We start from the raw sequence: 27833 nt of genomic DNA, 5'->3' as shown, positions 1-27833 counted from the left end.
CCAGGCTGGTTTTCGGCGGGTCACTAGCACAGTTGACCAGGTGTTTCGTTTTACTCTGCTACAGTGGGGAACAGTGGTGCTGGGCGAAGGCAGTCTGTATGTTGCTTTTGTCGACCTGCGGGCTGCCTTCGACCTAGTCCCAAGGAGAAAGCTCTGGGCAGTTTTGAGCGAAATGAGTCTCCCGGCTGAGCTACTTACCCTGGTTATGAGGTTGCACGAATGCAACTTCACTAAAATACAATGGGGGATGCATGGCGAATCCTCTGATGACTTCCCGGTTGAACGCGGAGTGCGCCAGGGGTGCGCAATGGCTCCCCTGCTTTTCTCATTATTCATAAATGGGATTGTGTCTCGAATGTTGGGCGCCAGCGTAGATGCACTTTCTTTGGCGGGCCTCAGGATTCCGATCCTGATGTTCGCCGATGATACGCTGATTTTATCTAAAAGTCCAGGCGGTCTGCAGCGAGCTTTGAACATCTTCGATTCTTTCTGCGGGGAGCATGGCCTGGAAGTCAATGTGGGTAAGACCAAGCTGATGGCCTTTGCACCAAAACGTAGACCCAGGCCGAAAATATTCCTGGACAATTGTTTGCTAGAGGTGGTTACCGAATTCACCTATCTTGGGATTCAGATAACAAATGATTTGAGATGGTCCCAGCATATAGAAATGGCGGTCCTGAGGCACCAACAAATCTCGGGGGCACTCCGGGTGGAGCACAAAAATCCAGGTCTAAACCAATAAAACCCGTTTTGGCAGTGTATGAGGCCAAGGCTCTTGGGTCTGCTCTATATGGGGCAGAGCTGTGGGGCTTTGGGAAGCTTCTTCCCTTGCAGACCTCTGAGAACAGGTTTTTTAGGGGAATTACAGGACTCCCGCGGAGCACCCCTCTGATTCCCCTTGGTCTTGACCTGGGGAGGAGAGCAGTTAGTGATCTAGTGAGGTTGCGCCCGATTCTTTATTGGAGACGGCTCTGGACCACCCCGGAGATCCTGCATTACGCAGAGGGATTTCTAGCCATAATAAACGCTGATACTTTTCATAGGATAGAATGGCTAAAAAATATTAGGTCTTCTCTATGCGATCTTGGTCTCTCAAATTTATGGGATAATCCAACCGGGGAGCTCTTTCCGAGCAAAAAAGTGATTAAAGATTTATACTTGGATCATGTAGCTGCGAGGGTTTGGAGTAAAACCAAATCTGATTCCATGACGGGGCGTTTGTAGAAGCTAAACTGTATCCCGTTCTGGAACCCTACTGGGATAGCATAACCAACCCTGGGGACAGGAAGCTTTTCTTTCAGTTAAGATCTGGTGCCCTTCCATTGAGATCACTGACAGGTAGGTGGAGGAGTTCCTCCACTCTATATTGTCCAGCCTGTGGTGCATCAAATGAAAGTATAGGCCACTTTTTATTCTCCTGTAAGGCCTATGCCATCCCGAGGAAAGTCTGGCTAGTCCCTGTCTGTAAAAATCTAGGGACATCCAGGGGTGTAGAAGCCTTACGAATCATTTGCACCTCCACTCATATGCCTGTCGTTTTAGCAACAGCTAAGTATTTGGGTTGGGTATGGTCTATTAGACAGAGGGCTGTTCCCAAGAGTACACTGAAGGGAGCATCTCTCCTGGCACTTGTGTAATTAAGTATCAAAGTTTTATACCTATTTGTTTTTAACTAACTGTGTATGTTTGTTTAATCTTTTCCAAACTATTGTATTTAACGAGGAAAATAATTGTTTAATGATGTTTTTTAAATGTATGCTGTGCTTTTATGAGACAAATCCTCGAATAAAGCCTTTGAATTCGTATCAGTCGGGACTTGCTGTGATCATTCAAGCCCTGGACATTCCAAGTCCAGCAGATTAAGTCAGCCATAAGGGGGCAGGACAGGGAGCAGCACTTAGCAGCGCGGACAATGAACAACACAGCGCACACATGGGGCAAGGAAATCAAATGGCGGCAGGGTGCAGCGTGGGAAGGGAGCAGCGCAGGCAAATGGACACAGCCCTCGATGGATTCCCACCCACAGGGCGATGCAAGGAGACGCGCGAGCGTTTGACTGACAGGTGCAGCTTAATGGGCGGAGCACTCCGGCAGGTAGCTAGATTGCCCCATATTCCAGACCACTGGAGAGCGCGACCTATCAGGGGAGGGAAGTGCCAGTGGAGCAGCATGTTGATCTGTAACACAAAACCAGCGAATATAATCAGGACAGATCGGAGAACATTATGCTGTGTAGAAATATAAACAAAACGGAATGCAGACTGAAAACGACTTGCAGCGGAGCTATGTAGAAAGCATAATGCAGTGTCAAGAACCATACTTGTAGAGGTAAAAGCAAACAACCATAAAGTGGCCAGTAGGGGAGTAAGACACCCACACAACAACCCATAGCCACCCCACCCACAAAGTACCCTGCAGGAGCACCCACCCAACCCCCCACCCACTCCAACCCCCCAATTAGGCTGAGTTTCCAACCCACCCCACCCCGGCAAACCACAACTAGGAATGGAAGGGACAACAAATGAGAAGGGACTCATCCCGTGGGGCCATGGCAGGGCTTGGCATACACCCCTGCACGGAACCAGGGTGGCCAAGCTGAAGTGGTGTTAGGCATCCAAGACGTCAGGAATTAAGAAAAAATGAACCCAACAGAGTCTAACCAGCCAATCATTGTCATTAATACGACCAGAGCCGTCCGGCTGAGATTTAGGGGGAGAGGAGCGAGTGTCCTTATCAAGTCTTTTAGCGAATGCCATAGCCTCCCTTGGATCCGAGAAGACGAGTGTTTTAGCGCCCTGTCGAACCCTCAGTTTCGCCGCATAGGCCAGGGAGTAGGAGACCGCGTGTTTCTGTAGCAGGTGCTTAGCAGGCAGGAATTCTCGCTGGGCCGCTTGGACTTGGCGGTATCAGGGGCCCACGTCCCCCTAGACAACAGCCCGTGTCGAGGAGTGTATCAAAGATGAAGTTGTGGGCTCCGGGGTAGAGCCCGCGCTCGCAGACCACAATGGCGGCGGAAATGAGGGCCGCGCCGAGGTAGAGGCGGATGGCTCCATCGGCGACCCCCCGGCGTACGGCAGGCAGAGAGTGGATGACAGGCGTGGTCCCAACATGCAGTGGCACAGGGCCCGAAACAGCAGGGGGGGGGGGGGAGTGCCAAGGTCCAGCAATGACCCCCAGGCCAGAGACCAGGCTGAGGAGAAGTGCGGCGGAGCAGGCGCCGGTCAGGCCCAATCCCCGGCTCTCGATTCACTGAAGAGGGCCCAGGGGCCGAGGAAGGCGGATGCAGCCAGGGAGCCGAGCGCCGGGAGCCGAGCGCTGGGCGCTGAGCGCGGGTAGGGCACAGGAGATGCAGCGGGCCGGGAGGCCGATGGAGAAGGGGGGATCGCCCACCAAACAGAGGCAGACAACCAGTGGGGAGCCGCGGGGGCCCGCCGCCCATGCCGCCACGCCCGGGCGATAACGGCAGTGAGCGGTGGAAAGCACGGGGTCCTAGTGAGCGCACGACCCCAGGCCACTGCACCCAGGGCAGTATGGAGCGGCTCGAGGGCCCCCGACCCCGCCAGTTGAGCCAGAGAGGCAGCGCCACTCACACAGTGCTGCCCGTCGCAGGATCCAATCCAGCCGCCAGCCACGCCAGGCGGCCTCCGACTCCCACAGCAAGGGAGGCCGCCAAATGTGGGCCCAGAAACGTAGGCCCGGTGTCGGCCCAAAATGTCCAATCTTTGCCCCCGGTCCTCGCCGAAAGGGCACAGCACGAGGAATCAGCTCCCCACAGCCAGAAGAAACAAAGTGCAGCGTCGGATTGCAGGTGAGGTGCAGACGCCTGCTGGATTATGACGGATTCTCCAGCTTGGCCGGCAGAGCCCACTCAAGGTGCGGCCATCTTGCAGCCAGCCAAGCCACGCTCCCCATGGAGTCCTATTCTTAAAGGGATCGAGTTCCAGAGCAGGAGCAGAATAGATTGTGGAAAAGTGGCTTTCCCAGGTTGCACTTGTTATGTTGCAGCGTATGGGAGTTAATGGCTGCCCCACTGTTCTTACATTTTTAACAGCAGTCCAAAATATATTCCCATTTTTTAAACTGGCAGCATTGATAAGCGCATCCCAGTGCTCATTTAATAAATCTTCCTTCCTTTTTCCAATGGCGAACTCATACATCTGCCATGACAACTTAACCAAAGAATTGCTCCTTTGGCTCTGTAGCAGGGCCTTACGTAGCTGCCTATTGGCCTCTGAGCACTACTGGTTAAACCATCTAGGTTCACGTTGCTCTATAATGATAGATTTGGACAACAGGGATTCAACAGCTCCACAGAGTTTAGAGAAGGCATTAATTACCTCAGGATGAGGGTCCTGGTCCAACAAGCAGAAATTAGTGATGCTCAAATTTTCCCTGACCATTGTGCTAAATAGATACAAATTATTATCACCCCGCCACACCAAACTTAGATTATTCGTAGAGGGAAATAAATTCCTGGCTCCACATTCTATGTTAGTGTGTTGGGCCAGGTGATAATCTTAGCACTATTTGGATTGGGTTGTGGTCCCAAAAAAAGTAGTGGCAATGGTTTCTGCTTTCAACAGGCAGTCCTCTAGGCCAGGGGAGATAAAAGCATTATCAATTGAGGATAAGCAGTCCCTCCCTCTAAATGTCGGCTCCAGGGGAGCATTATCTTTTGTTATGGCTGCAATCTCCATAGCATTAATTAAGATATGGTTATTTAAGTGGTCCACTAATTCCTTGCCCCTATGGTAGTTTTATCCACCAATGTGTGGCTGTTTACTTGGCCAGAGTTGTGGTAGTTTGACATTAAAATTGCCTCCAAATACCAGTTGTCTTAAAACGGTCTTTGGAATTTTGGGATGGACACAATAAAATTGAATAGATTAGTCAAATTCCCATTAGGTATAGAACGAAAATCAATATTATAAAAATTAATTAAGAAAAAGGAAATCCCCCCCCCTTAAACAATATGACTTGAAAAATATTGTTATTGGTAAATATGGTTTTAATGCAGCCATTTGTGGCAATCTTAATCCAAATTGATAATCCCCTAGAGGGTCGACCATGTTTAGATGTTGTTGCTAGGATGTTATGACATTTGAACTCATCATATTAATATATTTTGAGTAGCCCAGGTTTCTTGAAACAGGAGAATTAACTGCTCTCTTATGAGTTTTAACCAGTCCGATTGGTGCAACTTTGAATGCAGCCCACAATATTCCAACTTAGGATACAAAGATCTGTGTTGGCTACAGCCTTAGATGGTGTGACTGAACTAATGAGCTGAACTGCTAAGGGGAGAGATGGTGGTCCAGCATCTAGGCCAGGGAGTTTTATAGGTGGTAGTAGTCAATTCTGGGCCTCCAACCCAGACAAAGCCAAGAACCTATTTGTGGTGGTGAGTGAGGGGATCTTATTGGAGTGGGGCCCATGATTGTGGCTTGTAAAAGTAGCCTACTGGTACTAACCAAATGTTGGTGATGTGAAAAGTCGTGGACATACATGCTCTTAATAAATGTCCCACCAAAAAAGGTCTGCGAAAATTAATCACAATACAGTCCCCTTCAATATTCTGTGAGGAAGGACCAACCCGCCCAACTCTGTGTACAATAATAATGTCATTCATATCGGATGGGTAAAACCTCCTATTCCTTGATAGCCAATCCACACATTTGGTACGTAGTTGGTCTCATGACTCATTCTGATCTCTCTTTAGGGTCGGTACACCAGCTAAAGCCAACACATAGGGACAGGCAGCAGATGTCAAGCTTAGGACATCCCTAATTGCTTTCGGGAGACCATTGCAATATGCTGTTTCCTTTTAGTGCAGATAGGATTCCCACTCTTCCTCTTTCGTTTAACAGCTAGGTTTACCAAAGGTGTAACAATATCTAAATCAGACTGTGCCTGTGCCCATGCATCAGCAGTCTCGGCCCGCTTACGCTCCTGCTCGCAGTAGGAGATTTATAACATTTGCGGGTACCAGATCCCTGAGGCTGTGGCAGGGGCGAGTCTTGTGCCCAGGTATTAGGAGCACCTCTACATTCAACAATATCTGCTTGCCCCTCTTTGCCTAATGACATGTGCTGTTCCGAAAGTTCAATTTCACCCAAGACAATGTTAACCACTCTCTCATGCATGCTATTAATACTGTCAGTTATCGGGCGTGCAGGTGGTAATGTAGTACGCTTTCCCATCAACGCAATTCAAGATTCAATTTAAAGAATGGGAAATACCTAACTTGTCTGTGGGTTTTTTAGGAGGTGAATATAACAACACTCACCCCGTGTTCTTGCTGAGTGCCAGGTTCCGCTTATAACTTGACAGGGGGGTAGCCCAGCCCAGCTTCCTTTGGGCTTTGATGGGCGCAGACGGATCCGCCCTTGGCCCGGGTTTTGCCCAGGCCCGGCCACGCTAGTGCGCGCCCCGTGCTGCGGGAGACCAAGCCCCGAACGCTTTGGTGCCTCCTCGGTGCTTGGGACTGTGGGGATTGAAGTCCCCTGATGGCTGGTGTATGCTAGTAACCACTGGCGACGGCAAGTTTGACAATATGGGCTCCCGCAAGCCCCCTTTTGAGCGCTTCTTGGCGCGAAAGAACATGTTGGTGCCTCCCATGCGCTTGGGACTGAGGGGATTGAAATTCCCTGATGGCGGCTGTAGGCTGGTAACCACTGGCGACGGCAAGATTGACAATATGGGTACTCTTTAAATTGGGATAAAATGGGAGTAGTTATTAACAGTAATCTACAGCCTAATGATATCTGTGTGGTAGAGAAGATGGTGTATTTGGGTGTTAGTATTACCAACAAAATTGATCAAATAGTGGAAAATAGCCTATCTCCAGTTATTGGAAAGGCAAAGAGAGATCTTTCAAGAATAGATAGTTTGCACATGTGTATAATTGGCAGAAGTAATGTTGTTAAAATGATGTTTCTCGCCAAAGTGTAATATTTCTTTCAGGCCATCACACTTGAATTTGGAAATCACTGGTTTAAGTTAATTGACAATATGGTGAACAGATTTATCTGGGCTTACTCTAAAACCAGGAGGGCTCTCAAACTTTTAACAGTTCTCAAAAAAAGAGGAGTGGAGTGGACATCCCAAATTTTAAATTGCATTACTGGGCAGCAGCTCTGCAACATATGGTTACCTTAAATGAGGAGGTGGATGGAGCTCAATCTGTAAGGAAAGAAATTCCCCCGGTGTTTGAACTATTGCTCAGTGCAGAAGCTAGGTGCACCTTCCCTGTCAAATAGAACCCAGCTAATTTTAAAAAAAACCTGCTTCAAGGCTATCCAGGGAGCTTACAAGATCTGGACAGCCATCTGGAAGAAAGTGGGGCTAGGGAGATTTCATTTTTACCCTCAGATTCAAGAAAAACCTAGTCTACCTGGGCTCTTTTGGGACTCTTATGTACTTGGGTGAAGGTGTCATCGACTTAAAAGATTGGGGGAGTTTTATAGCGATGTTGGAAAAATATCCTTTGAGGAAGTGAGGACAAAGTATGAGCTTAATCAGAAGGATGTTTTTATTCATTTCTGCAAGTTCAGGATTTTTTAATTAAGAAGAATGGGGGCCCATAAGGTTTTTCTAGAAAAGAGCTTGTGAATACATCAGTGGGGGGGGGGGGGGGGGGAGCAATCTGTAAAAATTGTAAACTAAACTGGAGTCCACAAAGAGCTCTTTTTTGGAATCCCTTGAGCTAGATCATTCTATATTATTATCGCCAAGTTATCGGCTGAGCACTATAAAACCATCTATGACCTATATAACACTCCTGGTAAGATCGCTAAGGGGGTGCAGGTACTAGATGTCCACGATGCCAGTGTTTGTGGGCAGATCTGGTTCACATGTATGGCAATTGTCCCACACTTGAACTGCTTAGAGCGGTTGTCAGAAACTAATCCCTTCTTGTTTATTTGAGAAGTTTCTAGTGATCTCTGAGTTAGTTGGCACACACAAGTAATTACATTTAATGTACTCGATAGAGGCACACTGACCTCAGTCCTATGCCACATCTATAGTGTATATTATTCCAATGCGCAGAGCCTATCAGGGACTTGGGAACTACACTACACCCAGAGCAACTGGGCTGAGTACCGCTTCAGCACATGAATCTCTGCGGAATCGCTGGTCGAGAGGTCCAAGGTTTTTCGGAGTAGGGTAGACACAGGGTGATGAACACAGGCTCGCCGCCAAAATACGTGTAGCAGCAATAAAAGATTGTTCTAGTCAACAACTTGCTTTAATGAAAAAAGGAGTATTTATATATGACCACAAAGTAACATTCCATATTCACAAACAATACACAGAGTCACCCAAGGTCCAGGCTCTATTGTTTCACAGTAGGTTCCCAGAGTACTACTTCCCTCAAGCTAGCAGTATTGGTTATTCCCCACTCATTATAGGTGACATTTAGGTTAAGCTCCACTAGTAGTCAAATGCCTCAGGAGTCCCACTCTGGCTCTGTATTAAAGTTCAAAGTGTTACAGCGCAAAAGCTCTATTGAGCAAGCAACTTTTCTTGGCGCCAACTTGCCCAAAATCAGTCCTACCTACACCAACAGGATCGGAGCGACTAGAGTCTCTGAGCGTACCCCAACCTAGGTAGGTCCTTTGACTCTCCCCACAGGTAGTTGTGGAGGTTTGTAGGGGGTAAGGATCTCTCCACTGTGGCCCTCCTCAGCATAAGGGGTCACCGGCTTACCACAGTACACAGTCTACAGCCTGCTCTGCAAGGCAATGCTCTTCATGGCAGCCCCACCAGGCAGACAGGGTCAGTGACTTCACAATGCACATGAGCGATAACCCATTCAGTGCAGCGACAATCACCCCTTACTTCACGGTGGCCTCCCCTCACACACAAGGGTTGCCAAATTTCCCTGCACAAGGGCAATTACCCTAATTGGTACAACAGCTGATTTCTCACAACTCGCTAAGTGGATTCACTTGCCAGGATTCGCAAATGGATGTTGCTCCCTCCAATGCTCTCCTCTTCCTCACAGGGCACACTGGTGTTGGCAAGCAGGTAGGTCCTTGTGCTCCAGGCTCTACAGCAGGTGGTCTTGGATTCCCTGGGTGATGTCCCCTCTCCCAAGTGGGAGACTAGCAGGCCTTGTCCCCCAGATCTGGTCACAGGAGGAAGTCTTGCAGAATAGAGCTTCTCCTCCTCACACAGCCCGACTAGGGGGCTTGACAGATGACACTTTTTAGGGTCTCAAGCGCTATTTCTTCTATTCCATTTCCAGACACCACATGTGATTTAGTCTGAGCATTTGAAATTTATGTTGGCGGTCAGTTTCCTTTGAAGTGCCCTAGCCTATGCCCTCTCTTCATCCAGAAAACAGTCTGTCACAGCAGGAGCGACTCTAATTCTGATAGCCCCACAACACAGGCCAAGGGATGGTCGAAGTTTACACCTTGCTGTCACCCACAGTGATATGTATATCAAAGGGTTACCCCAGGGCCTCAGCTCTACTCTTTATGACTCTCTTTAAAGCCCCATTTTCTTCTTGAGAGGTGCCCACGCCCCTTTCTTGTGACCTCTCTGAATCAATGAGCCCCCTTTGAAGTGTCCTTGGGAGACTGGCTCTCCGTTTTTCCATTGTACCCCACCTAGTTTACAGGAATGCAGCAAAACACAAAGCTGTCTAAAGGGATTCCTCCATTCCTCTACCTCCTCTCCTTGTGTTTAATCATGCATTACTGAGTCTCCCAAAATGCAACGTAGAGTCTGCCATGTATTGTACCATTCACAAGTACAAATGCATGCAGCATTCACACAAAGCAGCATCCTTTCATGTACTGTGGCACTCACAGGCACACATACACGCAGCATATGCATATAACATACATTTGCTGCAATGTACTGTTTTATTCCTATAGTACACAATTCACAGGCACATACACTAGCAACACATGTACACTGCAAATGCACTGTGCAGCATTACAAACTAAACAGATAAAGGCCAAGGGGGAGTTAAGCACTGCGTAGCAGAACCTTAAATGAGTAAGCCTGTAGGTGACATCGGTAGAAAAAAAGACCTGCTTGCTCCTACTTACTACATAGTCAGCTGCACCACAGTGCATTTGCTGCTTAGCTCCTGGTAAAGGCAGTAACCTTTCTCAACTATGAGGGTAGTGATTTGGGTGCCCCTTCCATTCCAACAAGACCACAATCTGTGAGAAATGCTAATGTCATGGCGCACATGCACGATACACGTTTGTCCATGATAACAAAAAAAGCAACATTATGGATCCTGAAATTAGTACAGTTGGGGCACTCAGGGCAGGGGTGCACATCAATCACCATGTAAAGGATGTTTCCATCCCAACAACCGTATTAATCAATCAATCAGTCAGGGAAATTGTAAGCGCACTACTCACCTGTGAGGGTCTCAAGGCGCTGAGGGCGTGGGGGGGTACGCAGATCTGTCTTGCCGAAGAGCCAGGTCTTGAGGATCTTCCTGAAGGTGTTCAGGGAGGGGGCGTGTCTGATGTCTGCTGGTAGCTCAATCCAGGTCTTGGCCGCAATGTGAGAGCAGGATCTTCTGCCTGCTTTGGCACTGTGGATGCGCGGGGTTTCGGCCAGTGCGAGGTTGGAAGATCAGAGGTTTCTTTTGGGTAGGAGGAAGTTGATTCTGTCATTGAGGTATTTGGGTCTGTTGTTATGTCGGCATTTGTAGGCGTACATGAGGATCTTAAAGGTGACTCTTCTCCAAGGGGAGCCTGTGGAGTCTTTGCAGGTGTTGGCTGGTGGGTTTGTGCCGGGGGATGCCGAGGACGAGTCTGGCGGCAGTGTTCTGTATTGTCTGGAGTTTGCGGAGTAGGGACTTGTTGATGTCGGAGTTTCCATAGTCCAGTCTTCTGGTGATGAGTGCGTGGGTGACTGTCTTCCTTGACTCGGGGGGGGGAGGGGAGAATCCATTTAAAGGTCTTGCGGAGCATTCAGAGGGTGTTGCAGCAGCTGGAGGTGACGGCGTTTAGCTGTCGGTTCATGGTGAGTGATGAGTCGAGCACAATGCTGAGGTTTTTGGCGTGGTCTGAGGAGGTAGGAGGGTTCCCGAGGGCGGTCGGCCAGCAGGTGTTGTCCCATGCTGAAGGGGTGGTTCCAAGAACGAAGACTTCTGTCTTCTCGACGTTGAGCTTTAGGCAGCTGTTGGTCATCCAAACAGCGACGTCTTGCATACCATTCTGGAAGTTGAGTTTGGCGGCGGTGGGGTCTTTGGTGAGGGAGAGGATGAGCTGGGTGTAGTCTGCGTAGAATACGATATTGAGGCTGTGTTGTCTGACGATGACCGTGAGGGGGGCCATGTAGATGTTGAAGAGGGTCGAGCTCAGTGATTACCCCTGTGGGACTCCGCAGGGGACTTTAATGGGATCAGAGAGGTAGGGTGGCAGTCTGATCATTTGGTTTCTTCCGGTAAGGAATGATCGGATCCAGTCCAGGGCTGTACCTTGTATGCCGGCGTCAGGTACTCTGGCGATTAGTGTGTGGTGGCAGACGGTGTTCAATGCCGCTGATAGGTCGAGTAGGATAATGGCTGCGGAGTGGCCTCGGCCCAGGAGGGTGCGGATGTCATCTGTGGCAGAGAGTAGGGTGGTCTTGGTGCTGTGGTTGCTTTGGAATCCGGATTGGGACGGGTCGAAGATGGCGTTCTCTTCGATGATTTGCGTTTGTTCCCTGTTGACTGTTTTCTCAGCAACTTTGGCTGTGAACGGCAGGAGCGAGATGGGCCGGTAGTTCTTGAGGTCGGTGGGGTCAGAAGATGGCTTTTTTAGCAGAGGCCTAACTTCTGCGCGCTTCCAGTCACCTGGGAAGGTGCCTGTTTTGAAGGTGGTGTTGATGGTGTGTTGTAGTTCGGGTTTGATGGCGGTCGCGGCTCTTTTATATAGCTGACAAGTCTTTCTATTGGGTTGGACCACAGTTCTCTAATCCTAACCTGCTTAAGGCATTCCAGTTTAATAAAGCCCAAGCTGGTTGGCCATTTATTTAAGATTTTATTTAAGACCTAAGGCACTTCAGTCGAAGTGCTTTAGCTCTTAAATAGTCTGCCCTTCACCCCTGGGCTACGATTAATTATCTAGCCTTCAGAAAATTGATGAAAACCTTGGATTTACACATAGTAGTTCATTCCCTTTTTGCTTTTATTGTTCTGTTTAGCCAGCGCCAGAATCCCTTATTAGGTTACAGTGCACTTTACAACAATTTGATTTACTGGTTCATTGAAGTAAGACCAAATGGAAGAACCTCACACTGGTAATGTATGGATCCAACCATGAAGAGAAGATACCTTCTGTGTGACTGTAGGATAGGTATGTTGAAACAGGCATCCTGCAGGTCGACAGACACCATTCAGTCTTCTTCTTCCAACGCAAGCAGAACCTGAGCTAGGGATAACATTTTGAACTTTTCCTTTTGGAGCAACCGGTATAAAATCCCGAGGACTAGGATCAGATGGAGGCTGCCTTCCCTTTTGGGGACTAGGAAGCACCGGGAGTAGAACCACTCTTTCTTGCTATGGCACCAACTCCACTGCGCCATTGAGGATAAAGAATTGAACTTCTGGTCTCAAGACTCGTGCGTGGTCTGCTGGGAGCATATCCAGTCAGAAGGGGAATGGTGGAGGTGTTTGATGGAAGCTAGGGCCTTCCCTTCTTCCCAATTTGCAAGACCCAAAGGTTTGAAGATATGGTGCCAAAAATTGTGGAAAGGAGTATACACGTCTTCCAATGGGTAAGTCAGACATATGGCTGCTTCCTTACAATGGCTAGAAACGAGGAAGAGGAGTAGGTAGGAAGCGATATAGTTTGTGTTTGGTCCTTGCCTCTTACTCTATATTGTTTGTAGAGGGTATTCGTCTGCTGTTGCTGCTGTTGTTGAGCTGCGACCAGTTAACAGCTTCAAAATGAAAAGCCACTGCTAAAGTCGCAAGCCTATCAAAACTGAAGGTAGTCTGTAGGTTGTGTTTGAAGACCAGGGGATCTGGATACGTCTTTACTACTTATAAACCCCTCTAATGCAGAGTCTGCTTTGGAACAGAAGAGTCTAGATCTATTGAACACATGGTCTACTAGGGTAATTTGCACATCTGGTGAAAAGCCCCAGTTTTTAAACCAGGCATGACGATGTAGGAGATCAATATCCCCATGGCTCTTGCCACTGAATATGCGGTGCCCAGGCTCGACTGTATTACCTGGTTTGTGGCAGTTTCACCATCCCAGATGAGCTCTGTGAAATGTGGGTGAGGGTCATTAGAAAGCCTGTGTATGACCACCTGTGCAGCATCTAATAGGACTTGCACTTATCTATTCATAAGGCAGGTGGCATTTATGGATTTGCAACCATACTCCCCACTGAAATCATAATCTTGGAAAACTGTTCTGTTTTCCTCAAATCCCTTCAGCTTGTGTTGATGGAAAGTGGCCCCTTTAGAGGAGCAAGAGGCTTGTATCACTAAACTCTCCAAAGATGGATAAGCTGATAAGAAGCTGGGATCTCCCAAAGCTGGCTTATATCACCAGGCAGTTTGTCTTGAGATGATAGTAGAGGTCATCGGTTTCTCCCATATGCCATTAAGGGCTCCATCAGTGCCTCATTAAACGGAATTCCGGTTTGTGGGAGGTGGAGTGCAGGACCTCAGTGAAGATTTTAGATTTGACTTCAGAGGATGAGAGCTGCGGGTCTAAATTATCCAGTCCTCCGGATTACTGCAGGACAGTGACTGTCAGTGAAAGTAGTTCCAACATCGGCTAGGTATAAAGCCAGCTGGCATTCTTTAATCCTACACAGTCTAGGTCTAGTGAACTATCCTCTTCATCATTTGTACTGGGGACTTCTTAAGGATCCATCTCCCCAAAGATATATTTGCCATCTTCCAAGAGCTGCTGATCCCCCTCTAGAGTGTTGGGATATTAGTGGTGGTGCCAGCAGGGGTGGAGATAGTGGCTGCGTTGGGTGTAGCACTTTTGAGGTGCCGGTGGCAAAGAATACGATCTGGTGGTGTCATCTGCATCGTTGTCTAATTATTGGTTTGAGACTGAGGAAAGGTTGATGACCAAAGGCGGTGGTGTCAGTCTTGGCATCAACAGCGCTAGTATAGGTGGTGTCGGGGTTAGATGCGCACATGACACAGGAGGGAATAGTGTGAAGGGCGCCGAGTGGTAGGATGTCAACAAACCTCCCAAGGAGTATGCCATCTGACCCAAAGGGCAAGCCGCTGCACCAGATGGGATCATAGCACTGCTGAAAAAGCTAAATATTGTGTTCAGAAAGGCTGATGGGTCCGTCCCACGGCTTTCAAACTCTGGGTATGGCTGTAAATGCCAGAGATTTGGAGATGGTGCTGCTGGCATTTGCGTGTTCGGAACAGGCACTGGGTCAGATGGGGCCGTACATGCCGGATCCAGCGTCGGGTGAAGGGGACTTGAACGGTGCAGCAACTTATTTCTCAAAGGGTGGCAGCGAGATACATGCCTCTTCTTCTTGCATTTCTTTCAAGAAGATTGCAATGAAGGTGGTGACTCTGATGTTTTCGACATAATACCTTTTGACTCACTGCATAGGCGCCAACATCATGCTCAAATCCTAGGCACCACAGACAGCCGTCATGAGGGTTCATAATGGAAATCTGCCCACCACAGTCACAATACAGTTTAAATCCTGATTGGCTCGGCACTGACATTTTGATGGTAAACTTCACCTAAATGGATTTAATGTGAAAAAATCATCGACAACATCGACACTTCTGAGGAGAGTAGGAGAGATCAGGAATACTGCAGGGGTGCAGAAAACAGGGCACTTACGTCATCACAGAGACAGGAGTGCTTTATGGCTCCAGTGACGTCATGAGGCATCTCATGCAGTGTGGAGATGAAGCCCCCATCCCCTACCAGCATGGGGAGAGCTACTGAAAAGTTTCCAGATCCAGAATGGCACCTAGAGTAGTCAAAAGGTTAAGAATCTGCTGGTATAAGTATGTACCAGAAACGGCAGGTACAGAAAACATGTATATCTTTGTTTTTTAAACCTAAAGCTGAGTTGGCAAACACTGTGGTGATTCATTTTGTGAAAAGGGGCATTTGGAATTGCCTCTACTCTCCTGAAGACCGGGATATACATACTATACCCCTATTAGGCAAACAGAATCTATTTTTGCAATGAGGATAGCAAACTGGATTGGGGTTTGTATATCAAGAAATTGCTGTCAGGGCTCAAATGACCAGCTCTTCCAAAATGTATCTCCTAGGTTCACAAAATGTATACTGAAACAAACATCAAGCTCTGTCTAGATATCAGGAGTTTACAGTGCTTATGCACAGTCTGCAAGCAGCAGAGGGCTACAAGCACTGTGATTCCCATTGGAGTCCATTGGCCTATGTTAAGTTTCTTCATTGCGATTCATATTTGCTCTATGTATATTTTAAAGGATCGGATTTAGTACTCATTTGCACTTTGTTTTGACATATAAAGTGTGATAGCAATACATCTGAATATCTCTCTACTGACCTGCTTCCAGCCAGCCCCTGCATTAAAAAAACAAAAAAGAATTTCTTTTAGGACAGCAGTCTTAAATTTGCTTCATCATTTACAAAATATTAATGTATTATTTGACGATCATTTTGCTAATGTTTCTTTAGCAGTCAAAAATATTATTTATCAACCAGTTTAAAAAGATTTACTATTTGATGAATTACACAATAAATTGTTAATCAGACTAATAATCCGTGCAAGGACCAAAATGTAACTTCATTCGCACTCTGAAGTTATAGATAACATACAGATTTGTAATGCACTTTAAAGTCTCAGTATCACTGTCAGCAACAAGATAACCGCAAAGATACCATTTGTACAACAAAGGCCAAATTTCCAACCATAAAATAAGATTCAAACAGTTTAATATTGTGTCTTCAGTGATGTCACTAAGGAGGCCATTAATGGTACCACGTGTGATAATTAGTTAAGCTATCAATGACATTTATGAGGTTATAAGCAATGAATGGGTGGTTAAAAACTAAAAACAATAAAAAACAATCATTACAATTATTAATATTACAAATATTAAAACTAACCAACATATAAACATATATATATATATATATAAATATATTAAAACCATACATTTATTCTTACTTAAAAAATACAATTGAAACAAACAAAAAATACACATAAAAAATACAAAGGATTTGTTTTTATAAATCCTTAAAAAAACTAAAAATATTCAAATACAAACAAACAATAGCAGGGAAGTATTGGACTTTGGAGTCAGATTTATTATTCTAACTCCACCATAAGCAACAGAGGGAAAAGTGCCGGACTTTGGAGAGATCACATTTGATATTTCAACTCCAAATAAAAAATGTAGAAAAGGTGTTAAAATTGGAGGGGTCAAATTTACTACCACTACAAAGGAAGTGGGAGGATGTTAATTGGCGAGACATGCTTCAGGCCCTTAAAATGAACGATGGCAGGAAATTCTGGCATATTATTGCTCATGGGGCACTTGGAAGCTGTGTCCCAAGAAGGAATAATATTCTGCCAGAAAGATAGGAAGAACATTTTGAAAAACGATATGCTCAGGCTCCCTCATAAAATTGCCTCCCAATGTGGTTGATGAGTGCTCAGAGGGTGAAATTACCAAACTGGGAACTGGGAAGACAGATAAGATCTTTTTCAGACCAGAGCATACTCTTTCGGCTATTAATAGTTTCAAGGCTTTAAAGGCCCCTTGTCCCGATTGTATTCCATGATTTATATAAATCAGAACCTGGGCTGTGGGCTAGTTATGTGAACATCCTCTCTAATGCAATAGCAAGGGGTGGGGAGAACCTAGACACCTGGAGGGGGGGCTGAAATAATCCAGATAATTAAAAAAGGAGACGCTAACTGTCTGTAAAATTATAGGTCTATTAGCCTAGTAGATATCCTTCAAAAAATATTTGCCAGGCAGGTCTTAAATAGATTGCAGGAGTGGATTGAAGATAAGATGATTTTAACTCCCTTTCAGGTAGGATTTCATGCTAAAGACTTTGGATCAGGTTTTTTAATTTTCCCTCCTTTATTGGAAATATGTCCTGTTGGGCAACCAGAAACTTTATGTGGCATTTGTCGATCTACGTGCTGCAATTGAACTGATACCCCAGGGGAGCCTATGGAGAGTACTGGCAGTCAAGGGAGTTCCAGGTGGGTTAATTGAAATGAAATGAATTCAAAAATTGCACTTGTATAGTGCGTAACTACCCGGAGGTCTTGCAGCGCTTTACACTGATTGCTTGTGGCGGGCTGAGGGTGAATTAACACGCTTTTGCGAACAGGTGCGTTTTTAAAGCCTTTCTGAAAGGCATAAGGTTATTGTTCTCTCAAAGGGAGAGGGGGAGAGAGTTCCACAGCTTGGCCGCAGTATGGGAAAAGGAGCGACCGCCCCAGCGGGCTTTGTTCACTTTAGTAGTAGTCGCAAGCTGTAAAGAACTAGAGCGCAGAGCTCTGGCCGGGGCATAAGGCATAGATATAGGGTGCAGAATTGCCGGGCCAGTGCGATGAAAAGACTTGAACACAATGCACATGGCCTTGAACTGCACTCTGGCCGCTACTGGAAGCCAGTGAAGTTCCTTCAAAGCTTTCTTGGCTGACTGCCATCGAGGAATGTTATACAATAGTCGGGCGGCACAGTTTTGTGTAACTTGAGGCCTGTGGGTCACTGCTGCTGGGGCTCCTATATATAGGGCGTTCCCGTAGTCCAGGCGGGAGAGTATCAGGGCCTGTACCATGATCCTCCTAGCCCGGAATGGGAGCAAGGGGAGCACCTTGCGAAGCATTTTCATCAGCCCGATGCATGTAGAGGCAGTTTTGGTAGCTTGGACTGAAAAATCAAGCGCTTTGTCCAACCAAATTCCAAGGCTCTTTATCTGGGATTTGGGAGGGGGAGGAGTGCCAAGACAAGGGGGCCAGATGGATACTAGGGCGGACGGAGGAGCGTTACCCAACAACATGATGTCAGTTTTCTCCCCGTTAAGTTTAAGATGGGAGGATTGCATCCACTTGGCCACAGCCTCTAGACAGGGGCCTAAGGTGAAAGACGATCCCTCAGAGTGGTCAAGAGAGACCACCAGTTGGGTGTCGTCGGCGTAGGTAACAATACGCACACCAAAGGGCTGGACTATCCCTTCTAGAGGTTCCATGTAGGCGTTAAAAAGAGTGGGGCTCAGGGAGGAGCCCTGGGGTACCCCACAGCTAAGTGGATGCTTGGGAGAAACTGACTCACCCTCAAATACCTGGAAGAATCGTTCATCGAGGAAGGAGGCTAGGCATTCCAGGGCCGCGCCCGACACGCCCAACCACTCAATTAATTTAGTTGCTAACTAGGTTGCATGAAAAAACACTACACGCAGATCGGGTAGGGTGATAGAGGTGAGTTGTCAAAGCGCACCTGAATTGCAAGAGGGGTTTGAGAGGGGTGTGTTTTGGCTCCAGCTTGTTCACACTATATATAAATGATATGGTTGATAAACTGACAAAGTATGTAAATGACTCTCCACTCTTAATGGGGCTAAAACACCTATACTTTTGTTTGCAGATGACATTATTAATTTTTAAGTCCCCAATGGGGTTACAGAATCTGCTAAATACACTTTTGGAGTTCTGCGGCCACAGGGGTTGAGAATTAAATGAAGCAAAAACTAAATACATGGTCTTTGGTAAGAATGTTAGCAAGAGCTGTCAAGTTATGGTGTGGAATGACCATTTGGAAAAGGTTGTGAGCTTTGAATATTTGGGGGTGACCCTGCCAGACAAACTTAGGTGGGTACATAAATTAATAAATGAGCCCTCATGATATCACATAGATATGAGGCCATCCTACGCTTTCAGATAAAAAACACATTTTTGCGTTCTATCTCACTTGGCAGCCTATAGAGCGACGTCCATGTTGTAAATGAATCTAGAACCCTAGTGTAGATTTTCCCGATTCATGCCCTTATATAGGTACATATTATCCTATCCTTATATAGGCATAGAAATCATTACCATATTTAGACTGAGCCTATGCAGCCCAAATACGGCATGGCTACTTCCACTATGTTCCAAGAATCAACAACGATTTCTTAGAAAAACCCGCCTTCAGCAGCTAGGGACATCCCCTTGCCTGAATACTAATTTATCTAGGAAATCATGGAGTTTTCAAAGAACTGAGTCTTCTATGACATTATTAAGTCCAATCACACGTCAAACTTCGCACCTTCATAGTATAAATATGCCTAGATTTGTACAAGCAGACACACGGTGGTTTGGAGCAGATCGACCAACTACTTGCCCGACGCCCTGCAGCAGCAAGTGCCGAAGGAAGCCGACCCTCCAGCTGACGCACTGAGAGACTCTGTCTTTTCTCTTGCCGAGAAATCCAGCTCCAGTGTTTCCAGGCTACCCTTGCGGGTTACTGGGAAAACGAGTCCTGAGAGAGAGATACAAGACCTCCTTCATTCTAAACCAAGGTACGGAGCTGATTAGACCCTAAGAGAATTCTTGATTAGATTCTTGGCAGAAAATACTAAACTTAAACTACTTCTCACTTACTTCTTCCCTTGTGCTAGGCTTAGGTCAGGTACACCGGGTAGGCGTATTTTAGAAGCACCACTTGAGCACTTTTAGCCATCATTTTAACACTGTATGTATTTTATCCGTTTTAAGGCAATTTATGGCTTAGAAACCATATCATGCTTTTACAATACTACTTTATAATACTGTTCGTATTATATACTCTGTACTTTATTACCAGTATTACGATTGTAGCAGTACATTTCTTATGCTTGAGAAAGAAGACTGTTCAATAAATACTTTTTATTGAAAATGCCCGTTTCTCTATTTTCTCAGCACCTCTGGTGAAACGAAGCATGCACGAATGACTGAGTAAAACAGCTATCTATTGTTTCTGCGACTCTAGAGATTGATTTCTTATTCTTGCGAAACAAAGTTGTCATGTTTATGCGGTTGTCAAAAACGAATCCCTTCTTGTGAATTCGAGAAAGTTTCTAGTGACCTCTGAGCTAGCTTGCACTCACAATTAAGTCTAATAGATTCGGTAGAGACCTAGTCGACCTCAGTCTAAGCTACAGGATTTATTATTCCAATTCGCAGAGCCTATTGGGAATATAGGAACTACACTACATGGCGCCCAACGTTTGGTAAGGCGATAATTTAACGCTAGATACTAGAGTAACTCAGTCGTGCTTTTCACACAGACCCCTTTTCTCCCGTAAAAACTCCAATAGACGTCTGGAGTGGGTGAAAGGCTAAATATCCGCCAAAACTGAGAAGGACGAAAAATCCTATGTATTAGTTTTTTGGTTTGTTCAACGTTGAAGGATACAGTGTTCCAAAATATTGTGCACCTAATCTTTGTGTCCTTGAAAGTTGTTTTGCAAACTCTTCAATCAGTAAAAATAATGGTTACTGATGAAGAATTCGCTGCAGCAACAGCACAAGCAGATTTAGATGACAGAAATAGGCTACAGAATGACACGGATGCTATAATCATTCCGGTAAATGTAAGGAAAACTATAACTTACAAACTCATAAACAATGGAGCATCTTCGAGAGGTGGTAAAGTAATATTTGTTATAGAGGCACATGAATATCGGCAGACAGAGGTATTCTATTCATGGATTCACTTTCCTCCAGCAGATGGTGGAACACACGAGTTTCACTACTACAAAGTAGAGGAACCTCCGGAGGAATACGTTCCTTACGAGGACATTGAAATTCCATTAACTTACCAAGAGCATCAGTTCTGGTTTAAAGGCGCCCTAAAACATGAAAATCACATTACCAGGCTCGATCCACTAGGTAGACCAGGAGCTACATGGCGGGTACTAGCCAGCTATACACCACATCCTGACATAGAAAGTATGACAGGTAGAGAACTGCTAGCACAGTTGAAACAGTTAATTAAAATACATAGACAATTGGTTCAATATGTTATGCGGACCTTAACAGTACAACCTACTGTAAGGATTCCGCAGCACACCCCTCACCAGGGGAACACAAACAAAATCACACCACAGACTATACAATCAGTCATTGGTAAAATGCCTGCCAAAAGGGAACAAATTCCGTTTTGGTTAGCACAAAAAATTAATCAAATTGAGGCAGTATTCCCTGATAGTACACCTCATGAGAAACACAGAATTCTGACAATCTGTTTAGCAATGGGGATAGCACCACATGTGGAGGACTGTGACACTTGGGGTACAGTCTTTGCTTCAATCTACACAAAAACACATGGTGTACCGTCCATGGCGGTGATACCAGACGTTCTGAGACAGATTCAAAATGAATATGGTCCAGAACCGGCCTTAAATCTAGGTATGAATTACTGAAAGATCATGGCTATACTATTAGCCAACATCAAAGGTGAAGCAGCATCCGTGGCAATCCGCCAGAAGTTAAAAGAAACAGATATAACAGACCAACCATATGAGCTTGCAAGAATTATTGAAAAATCATATGAAGAACTAGGAAGAGATAGTTTGGGAGGGAAACCATTAAAACCCCAGCAAACTGAAAATCCTAAAAAGGTATTTATTAAAAATAATCTCACTACTCCTAAAAAGAAGTGGGAAAATACTAAACAGACACTTCCTAAAGAGAAATATTCTCAGTCCAGAGGAAGATCTCCCCAAAAGGGATATAGGTCTCCCCAACGGGAACCCTCTGAAAGAAGGTATAACCTTAGAAATAGGCATACTTTAAGAAAGCCTGATAGATATCAAGATTCTGATACTCGTTCCTCTCGTACCTTTCAGACTTCTACGCAGCAATCCGAGAGGAGAGGACGATCAGAACAGAAAGAGGAACGCGTGAAGTCCAAAGAACAACAGCACGTTCCAAAAAACAAGAAAACCCAATTCACAAAAAAGAAGGTAGCAAGCATTAAGATCAGACATGCCGAGGATCTTGAGGACACAACTCAAGAACGGGGAGTGGGCACAGACAATGCTAGACAGCGCAGCAGAAGTCACAATAGTTTGCAGGATCCTGATGGATCATCTGGAGACAGTGGACTTGAATGAATGCATTCAGGTTGAAACTGCTGACACCAGGGTTGGTGTACCTCACAAGTTATATGACGTAACACTCCGGATGGAGGGGGACATAACTAGAACAAGCATTTACAATGCAACGGTTTCGCCTTTAGAAAAGTTAGAGCTATTGGCATTGTAAATGACAACATTTGTATTTATGTGTTGGTTTTGAAAACAGATAAATACATGGCATTGTCATTTACATTGCCAATAGCTTAATCTCTCGCAAATGTGAGACCTATTGTACCCTACGGACGAGCTCTGCAGACAGCAATTACTACCACACACACACTCAAAGCTACCCAAAAGGCCTGCGCCCTCGTCTAGCACACTCCGCATCAAAGCACCTGCGGAAATCGGACAGTACAAGGGACAGCTGTAGGGTACTTGGAAGAACATGGGTTTTAAAACAAGTAGTGCAATACGACACGTATTAAACTGTGCAGCTACATATTTAATGATGTGGCGACATAGTAAAAACATGAGTAGAGAGTGGGATACAAAACTGTCTCAGAAACCTGAGTGGTGACAGTTTAGCGACACTACAACACAGCACACTGAGTGAGCAACTGAAGAAACAACAAGGGTAAAGTAATCAAGGCCACTGGTGGAGCCCACAGACCCTGTGCCACCCTTCAATAAAGAACACAGGGCATGGAGTGCAAGACTATTGTTACTCTGGCTGCTACCACGTTTAAGTGCAGGAGTATAACCGTATAAACTACTCCCAGAGAGAAGTGGTACAATCAGTTTGGCAAATGCATGCACTCACTATACCCCAAGATGGAAAGCAGTACTTGGGAAATATGCTGGAGTTCATAGTAAAGAATTGCACTGCAAGTAAAGGAAGCGAATTCCCACGGGGTGTTCCGTCATCTGCATGTCCACAAGCAAACATCGAAGCAATAACATGAAGGGGTAGGGCAATCCAAGTGTTTACAGCAACGGGGCACACTACTGGCCCCCAGCGCCGGGACAGCTCGCCTGAGGTCGCTCCGCGCTTTACAAATGCTGATTATTATTACTATTAAGTGACCAAAATACCAACAGTGCATGCGATAGGGAAAAATTTCAAAGTAGGAGATATTCGATCAATGTTTCGGAATAAGCCTACAAGTAAGGTTAAAATGACACCTACGGATTTACTATAACAATTACTGTTTTCAAAAGATTCGAGCGTACAGTGTAGCATTGAATAAAAATAACAAGACTAAAATTGTGGGGGGGGGGGGGGGAGTACAAAGTATGAGAAACCAATATTTGACTCGCATTCATAAAAACACTTGGTGGCTTTATAAAACAAGTCAAAGATAAGTTTCAAATTTGAGTTTCTGGACCCATTATCACACACCCTGGCATGCGAACTATTAAAAAAACCATTCAGGAAACGGAGAAATGTTACATTATTGCAAGGAAGCACACCGACCAAAACTACACGAATACTGCCAAACCCGAGCTTGACATCTGCTGTTAAGGAGTCTAACAGCTAAATGTGGAAGTGAAGGCTCTGGTGTTTTATAGACGCAGGGGGCGGGGTGCACGAATATTTTGGTGTGCCTCTATCTGCAGAACAATGCAGCCAGGCTAGCTGGAGGGAAAGATCTAAAAGCGAGTCTGCGCGACGGAAAGAGACACGGGCAGTGATTTGGGGGCGGGGGGAACAAACATGGTAGGCGAGCGCGTGCCGTCAAGTTGCTGCACTGTACCTTTAAAAACCTAAGGCGTGCAGGGGGAAACAACTGCATGCCGCCTGGGCTCCCAAAGAGAAATGGGCGAACCTCTGCTTATCGTGGTTGGCATTCTCTGTGTGTGCAGCCCATGTGCAGCCTAAAAGAGAGGGAGGGGGTGTCGCTTACCTCGCCGAAAACCACGCAGCAGTTCTCAAACTTCAAGGATCATTCAACCATATCGTACCCCTCCCAAAAAAAAAAAAAACAGTGACCAATTTGAACTTAGACTCACTTATGAAGAGCACCCCATACCAACTAAAGGCGCTGCAGACCAGCCCCACCGACACATATCCAATGCGTGAGGGCAGACTGAACTTGAACTGACGCCGGAGCAGTAAATGCAGATAGATTCCTTAGTTCACCCCCAGTTATCACTTTCAGCCCAAGGACTACTCGTGAATTGCAGCCCCCATGCCACCTAACGCATTCACCTCCAACAAACACAGGAATCCCACGCTATTTATTAAAGTAATTAACTCAGTAACGGCACCGAACCTTCTTCGATAAATACTAAACCCTCACCCCACCCCCGTCTAAACTACGGCTTGAAGATATATAAAAAATAAACCACAAACGCCAGCATCAATAATCAGTACAAATAAAAATATATTGCATAGAAACACCCCTCAATCATAAGCCGTAGCCCCTTCACGTAAAACTCACCCATGAAACGCCGCCCTCACAGACTGTGTGCTACCAATTTTGAAATACACTTATGGACAGAATGCGCGCATCCACCCATTAAAGGACTATCACGTGCGACCACCTCAGTTAATTAATTTAAACTCCCCACTGCCTCTGACGCGGTCCACTGCAGGTCACAAGAACTTCTCAGCATCACACTGGCTCCCGCCGGGCGCCCTCGCTCCCCTTCCTGACATCCGAGCTGCCGAGTCACAGCAAAGGAAATGCAGGCAGAAATCACAGGCACCCACCTTCTCGGAGCTACAGAGCAGCAGCTGGGGTACGAGCGCCCTTGGTCTCCTTCCAGAACTTTCCTGCACGCCCCGGGTCAGGGGGGCTCCAAAGGCACGGGCGCTCCTTTCACTGGGGGCAGAGTTAATTCCCGCCCATGCTCCATTGATCCCGGCGCTCCGGCGTCCCTGCTGCTGGATGGCGGTCACCGGAGCTCTGCCTTCTGTGCAGGGAGCCCAGGGCCTCCGCTCCTTAAACTGTACAAGCTCGGAAAGGCCTCTGATGTTATCCGCCAGACTCCGGTGGCTCTCCAGGCACACAGGACCCGTCTCTCTCTGGATCACCGGCAGGACACTGCTTCCTGGCTGCAGCCCAGCCCTCTGCTGATGCCACACTTGGCTCAGCTGCACACACAACTAAACTGCAGTAAAAACAAGTCAGGTCCCGGACCGGCAGCCAATCACAGCGCGTCCCGGGGAATGACATCACGGGGGTGTCCCGGCCTGCAGATTCGGGGGCGTGTTTTTCGTGCTCTCCCCTTCCCATTGGCTGGAAGGTAAAATTCCAGCCAATGGGAAGAGGAGAGGGCGGGACTTAAAAAAACACACGGAAACGCCCCCGAATCGCGTTTTCACGGGGAAAGCGTGATTGACAGCCAATCTCTTCCAATGGCTAGCCTCCATTTATGGAGCTAGCCAATGGAAGACAGAGGCGGGACCAAAGCCCCATATGTAGGACATAAGATTTCGCTCTGGGCGGAGCACTGCTTACGCAGTGCTACGGCCAGGGCGAAACCTAAAAATGAGAGCACTCTTTTGGGAGAAGCTCTCTAAGGGCTATGACATACTTCTAGCTGAAAAAGACTGGCCACCTGAATTTGTTAGGGAGTGCCCACATGGCGAGGAAGTAATTATGCCAGCCTTCTCAAATCACATTCCTATTCATAAAAAATACACATATGCCAGAAAATGGGCTGTGGCTCAAGCTCCAGCATTATATAAAAATCATACAGGATCGGATGAGGATTCCCCTCACCATAAAATCCAGTTAAAAAATCAACCTACTGCACAAAGGCAGTATCCAGTTAAGCAAGAAGCTAAGAAACAAGTCAGGGAGATTTTAAATCAACTTGAATACCAAGTGGAGATTGAAACATGCACCTCGTCAATGAACAATCCTTTGTTTCCTGTCTCCAATTCATATTGTCTAGTTTTGGATTACAGACACTTAAACTCCTGTTGCAAAACATTTGCAGTACAAAATGCACATAGTGCAGGACTGATGAATCACATCGTGCGGAAAAAATATAAAACCACATTAGACATTTCAAATGGGGTTTTCTGTCAAAATATTGCACCTGAAAGCAGGCATTTGACCGCTTTCTCAATTATGGGGACACAGCGACAAATACTACAAACGTACGATGATGAGGCATTATCATATGTCGATGACATCTATCTTACAGATGATGATTTGGGCGTGCACTTGAAAAGAGTGAACACCATAATACTTGGGTTTGCTTCTGAAGGGTACAAATTCAATTTTAAGAAATCACGAATTGCCCACCTCAACGTCCTATTCTTAGGATACGAGTTATCAAGTGAAGGCAAAAGCCTGGCAGCAAACTTTCTAGAGAAATGTGCGCTGCACCAAACTCCAAGAACGCTGAAGAACTTACAGTCAATTCTAGGTTTCCTGAATTTTGGAAGAACATATGTTCTGAATTACGCAGAAAGGGTTAAACCTCTCTACGAACTAATCAAACCTGTTTTCAAACCAACTAATTGGACTAAAACGCACACAGAAATTTTGCGTTCAGTGCAAACAGACATGTTAGCAAAAACACAATTAGATACACGTGATAATACACGCAACCTTGTGATCCGAATCATCCCAGGGAGATGCGGATACACGTACCTGACTTTTAATGAAGGTGAAAAGGTACCAATAGCATATAAATCACACTTGTACACACAAGCGGAAATAAAATTCACTTCTACAGAAAAAATTCTGACAGCGGTTCAAACTGCAGTAGCAAAGGAGAAAGCCCTGGCACAGGGTCAACGCATAATGATCGTTACACCTGTACCTGCCTTAGAGGCAGTGACAAAAGCGAGCATTCCCAATGCAAAAGCTTTACATCCAAGATGGATACAATGGGTTAACTATATTGCTGCAACAGACGTTGAATACGTGTTTGACCCCTACTTAAAAACACAAGAATTCCTACAATACGAGTACGAATGTCCCCTGCCGACCGAGATTCTGCCTCTAGAACATTACGGATGTATAATCTATACAGACGGATCAGCGCAGCCCGCATTTGGGGGTAAACAAGCCTATAGTGCTGCATGCGCGATCGTTAAAGGTCGTTGGCGCGAAGGTAAATTCAGACCTATGGTCACTAAAACTCAATCACTCGGAGACTGTACAGCTCAGCGACCTGAACTACAAGCTTTCAAGATGGCGCTTGAAAATACCGAACGCAAATTCCCCACACTAATAGTGTGCGATTCGTATTTCTGCGTTTAATCTTACAACGAACACTTGCAGAACTGGGTTCAAAACGGTTTAAAAAATTCAAAGGGTGGCACAATTAACCATAAAACGCTTTGGGAACAAGTAGTTCTTTTGCAGCAAGAACTACAAAAGACTCACGTGATTCATACACTGAGTCATCAACGTGATGGCGTTCACGTTCCAGGGAATTCATTGGCTGATGAAGCCGCGAAGGCAGCTGTGCAAACAGCTTCCGTAGCTACAATCACTCGTTCAAAATAAGTAATAGACGGTGAAACGTTACTAGCAGTGAAAGACTCAATGGAAGGCAGCTATGCAGAGTTACCTCTAAACTATCCACTAACAAATACATACATAATTGATGCAAACTCCGTTCCTTTTGCTCAAATCCCTGGAGTGGGGAATCCCTGGAGTGGGGGACAGAGTAATTCCAAACAGGAATCGGAGAGCTGCTTTGGTACACGAAGCACATATGGGAGACGGTCTGAGACATCAAGGGATCTTAATATCTCTAATAGAATTAGAAAAGATGTACTGGTGGCCGGGACTGGGAGTTGATGTGTACAATTTCGCAATGTATTGCCCTAACTGC

General features: G+C 46.0%; 1 protein-coding gene across 1 annotated transcript in view; it reads right to left on the bottom strand.

Moving 5' to 3' along the window:
- The window catches only part of LOC144823367 (uncharacterized), an 888205-nt gene that overhangs the window by 160062 nt on the left and 700310 nt on the right, over positions 1-27833 (bottom strand). The window contains exon 14 of the mRNA XM_078681837.1: positions 15511-15527. Coding sequence (XP_078537963.1) covers positions 15511-15527 — 17 coding nt within the window. The remainder of the gene's footprint in view (positions 1-15510; positions 15528-27833) is intronic.

This window comes from Lissotriton helveticus, chromosome 3_1 (assembly GCF_964261635.1).
Source record: "Lissotriton helveticus chromosome 3_1, aLisHel1.1, whole genome shotgun sequence".
NCBI classification, from domain to species: Eukaryota; Metazoa; Chordata; class Amphibia; order Caudata; family Salamandridae; genus Lissotriton; species Lissotriton helveticus.
Note: the sequence above shows the minus strand (reverse complement) of the source record. Positions and strands in the feature narration are given on the sequence as shown.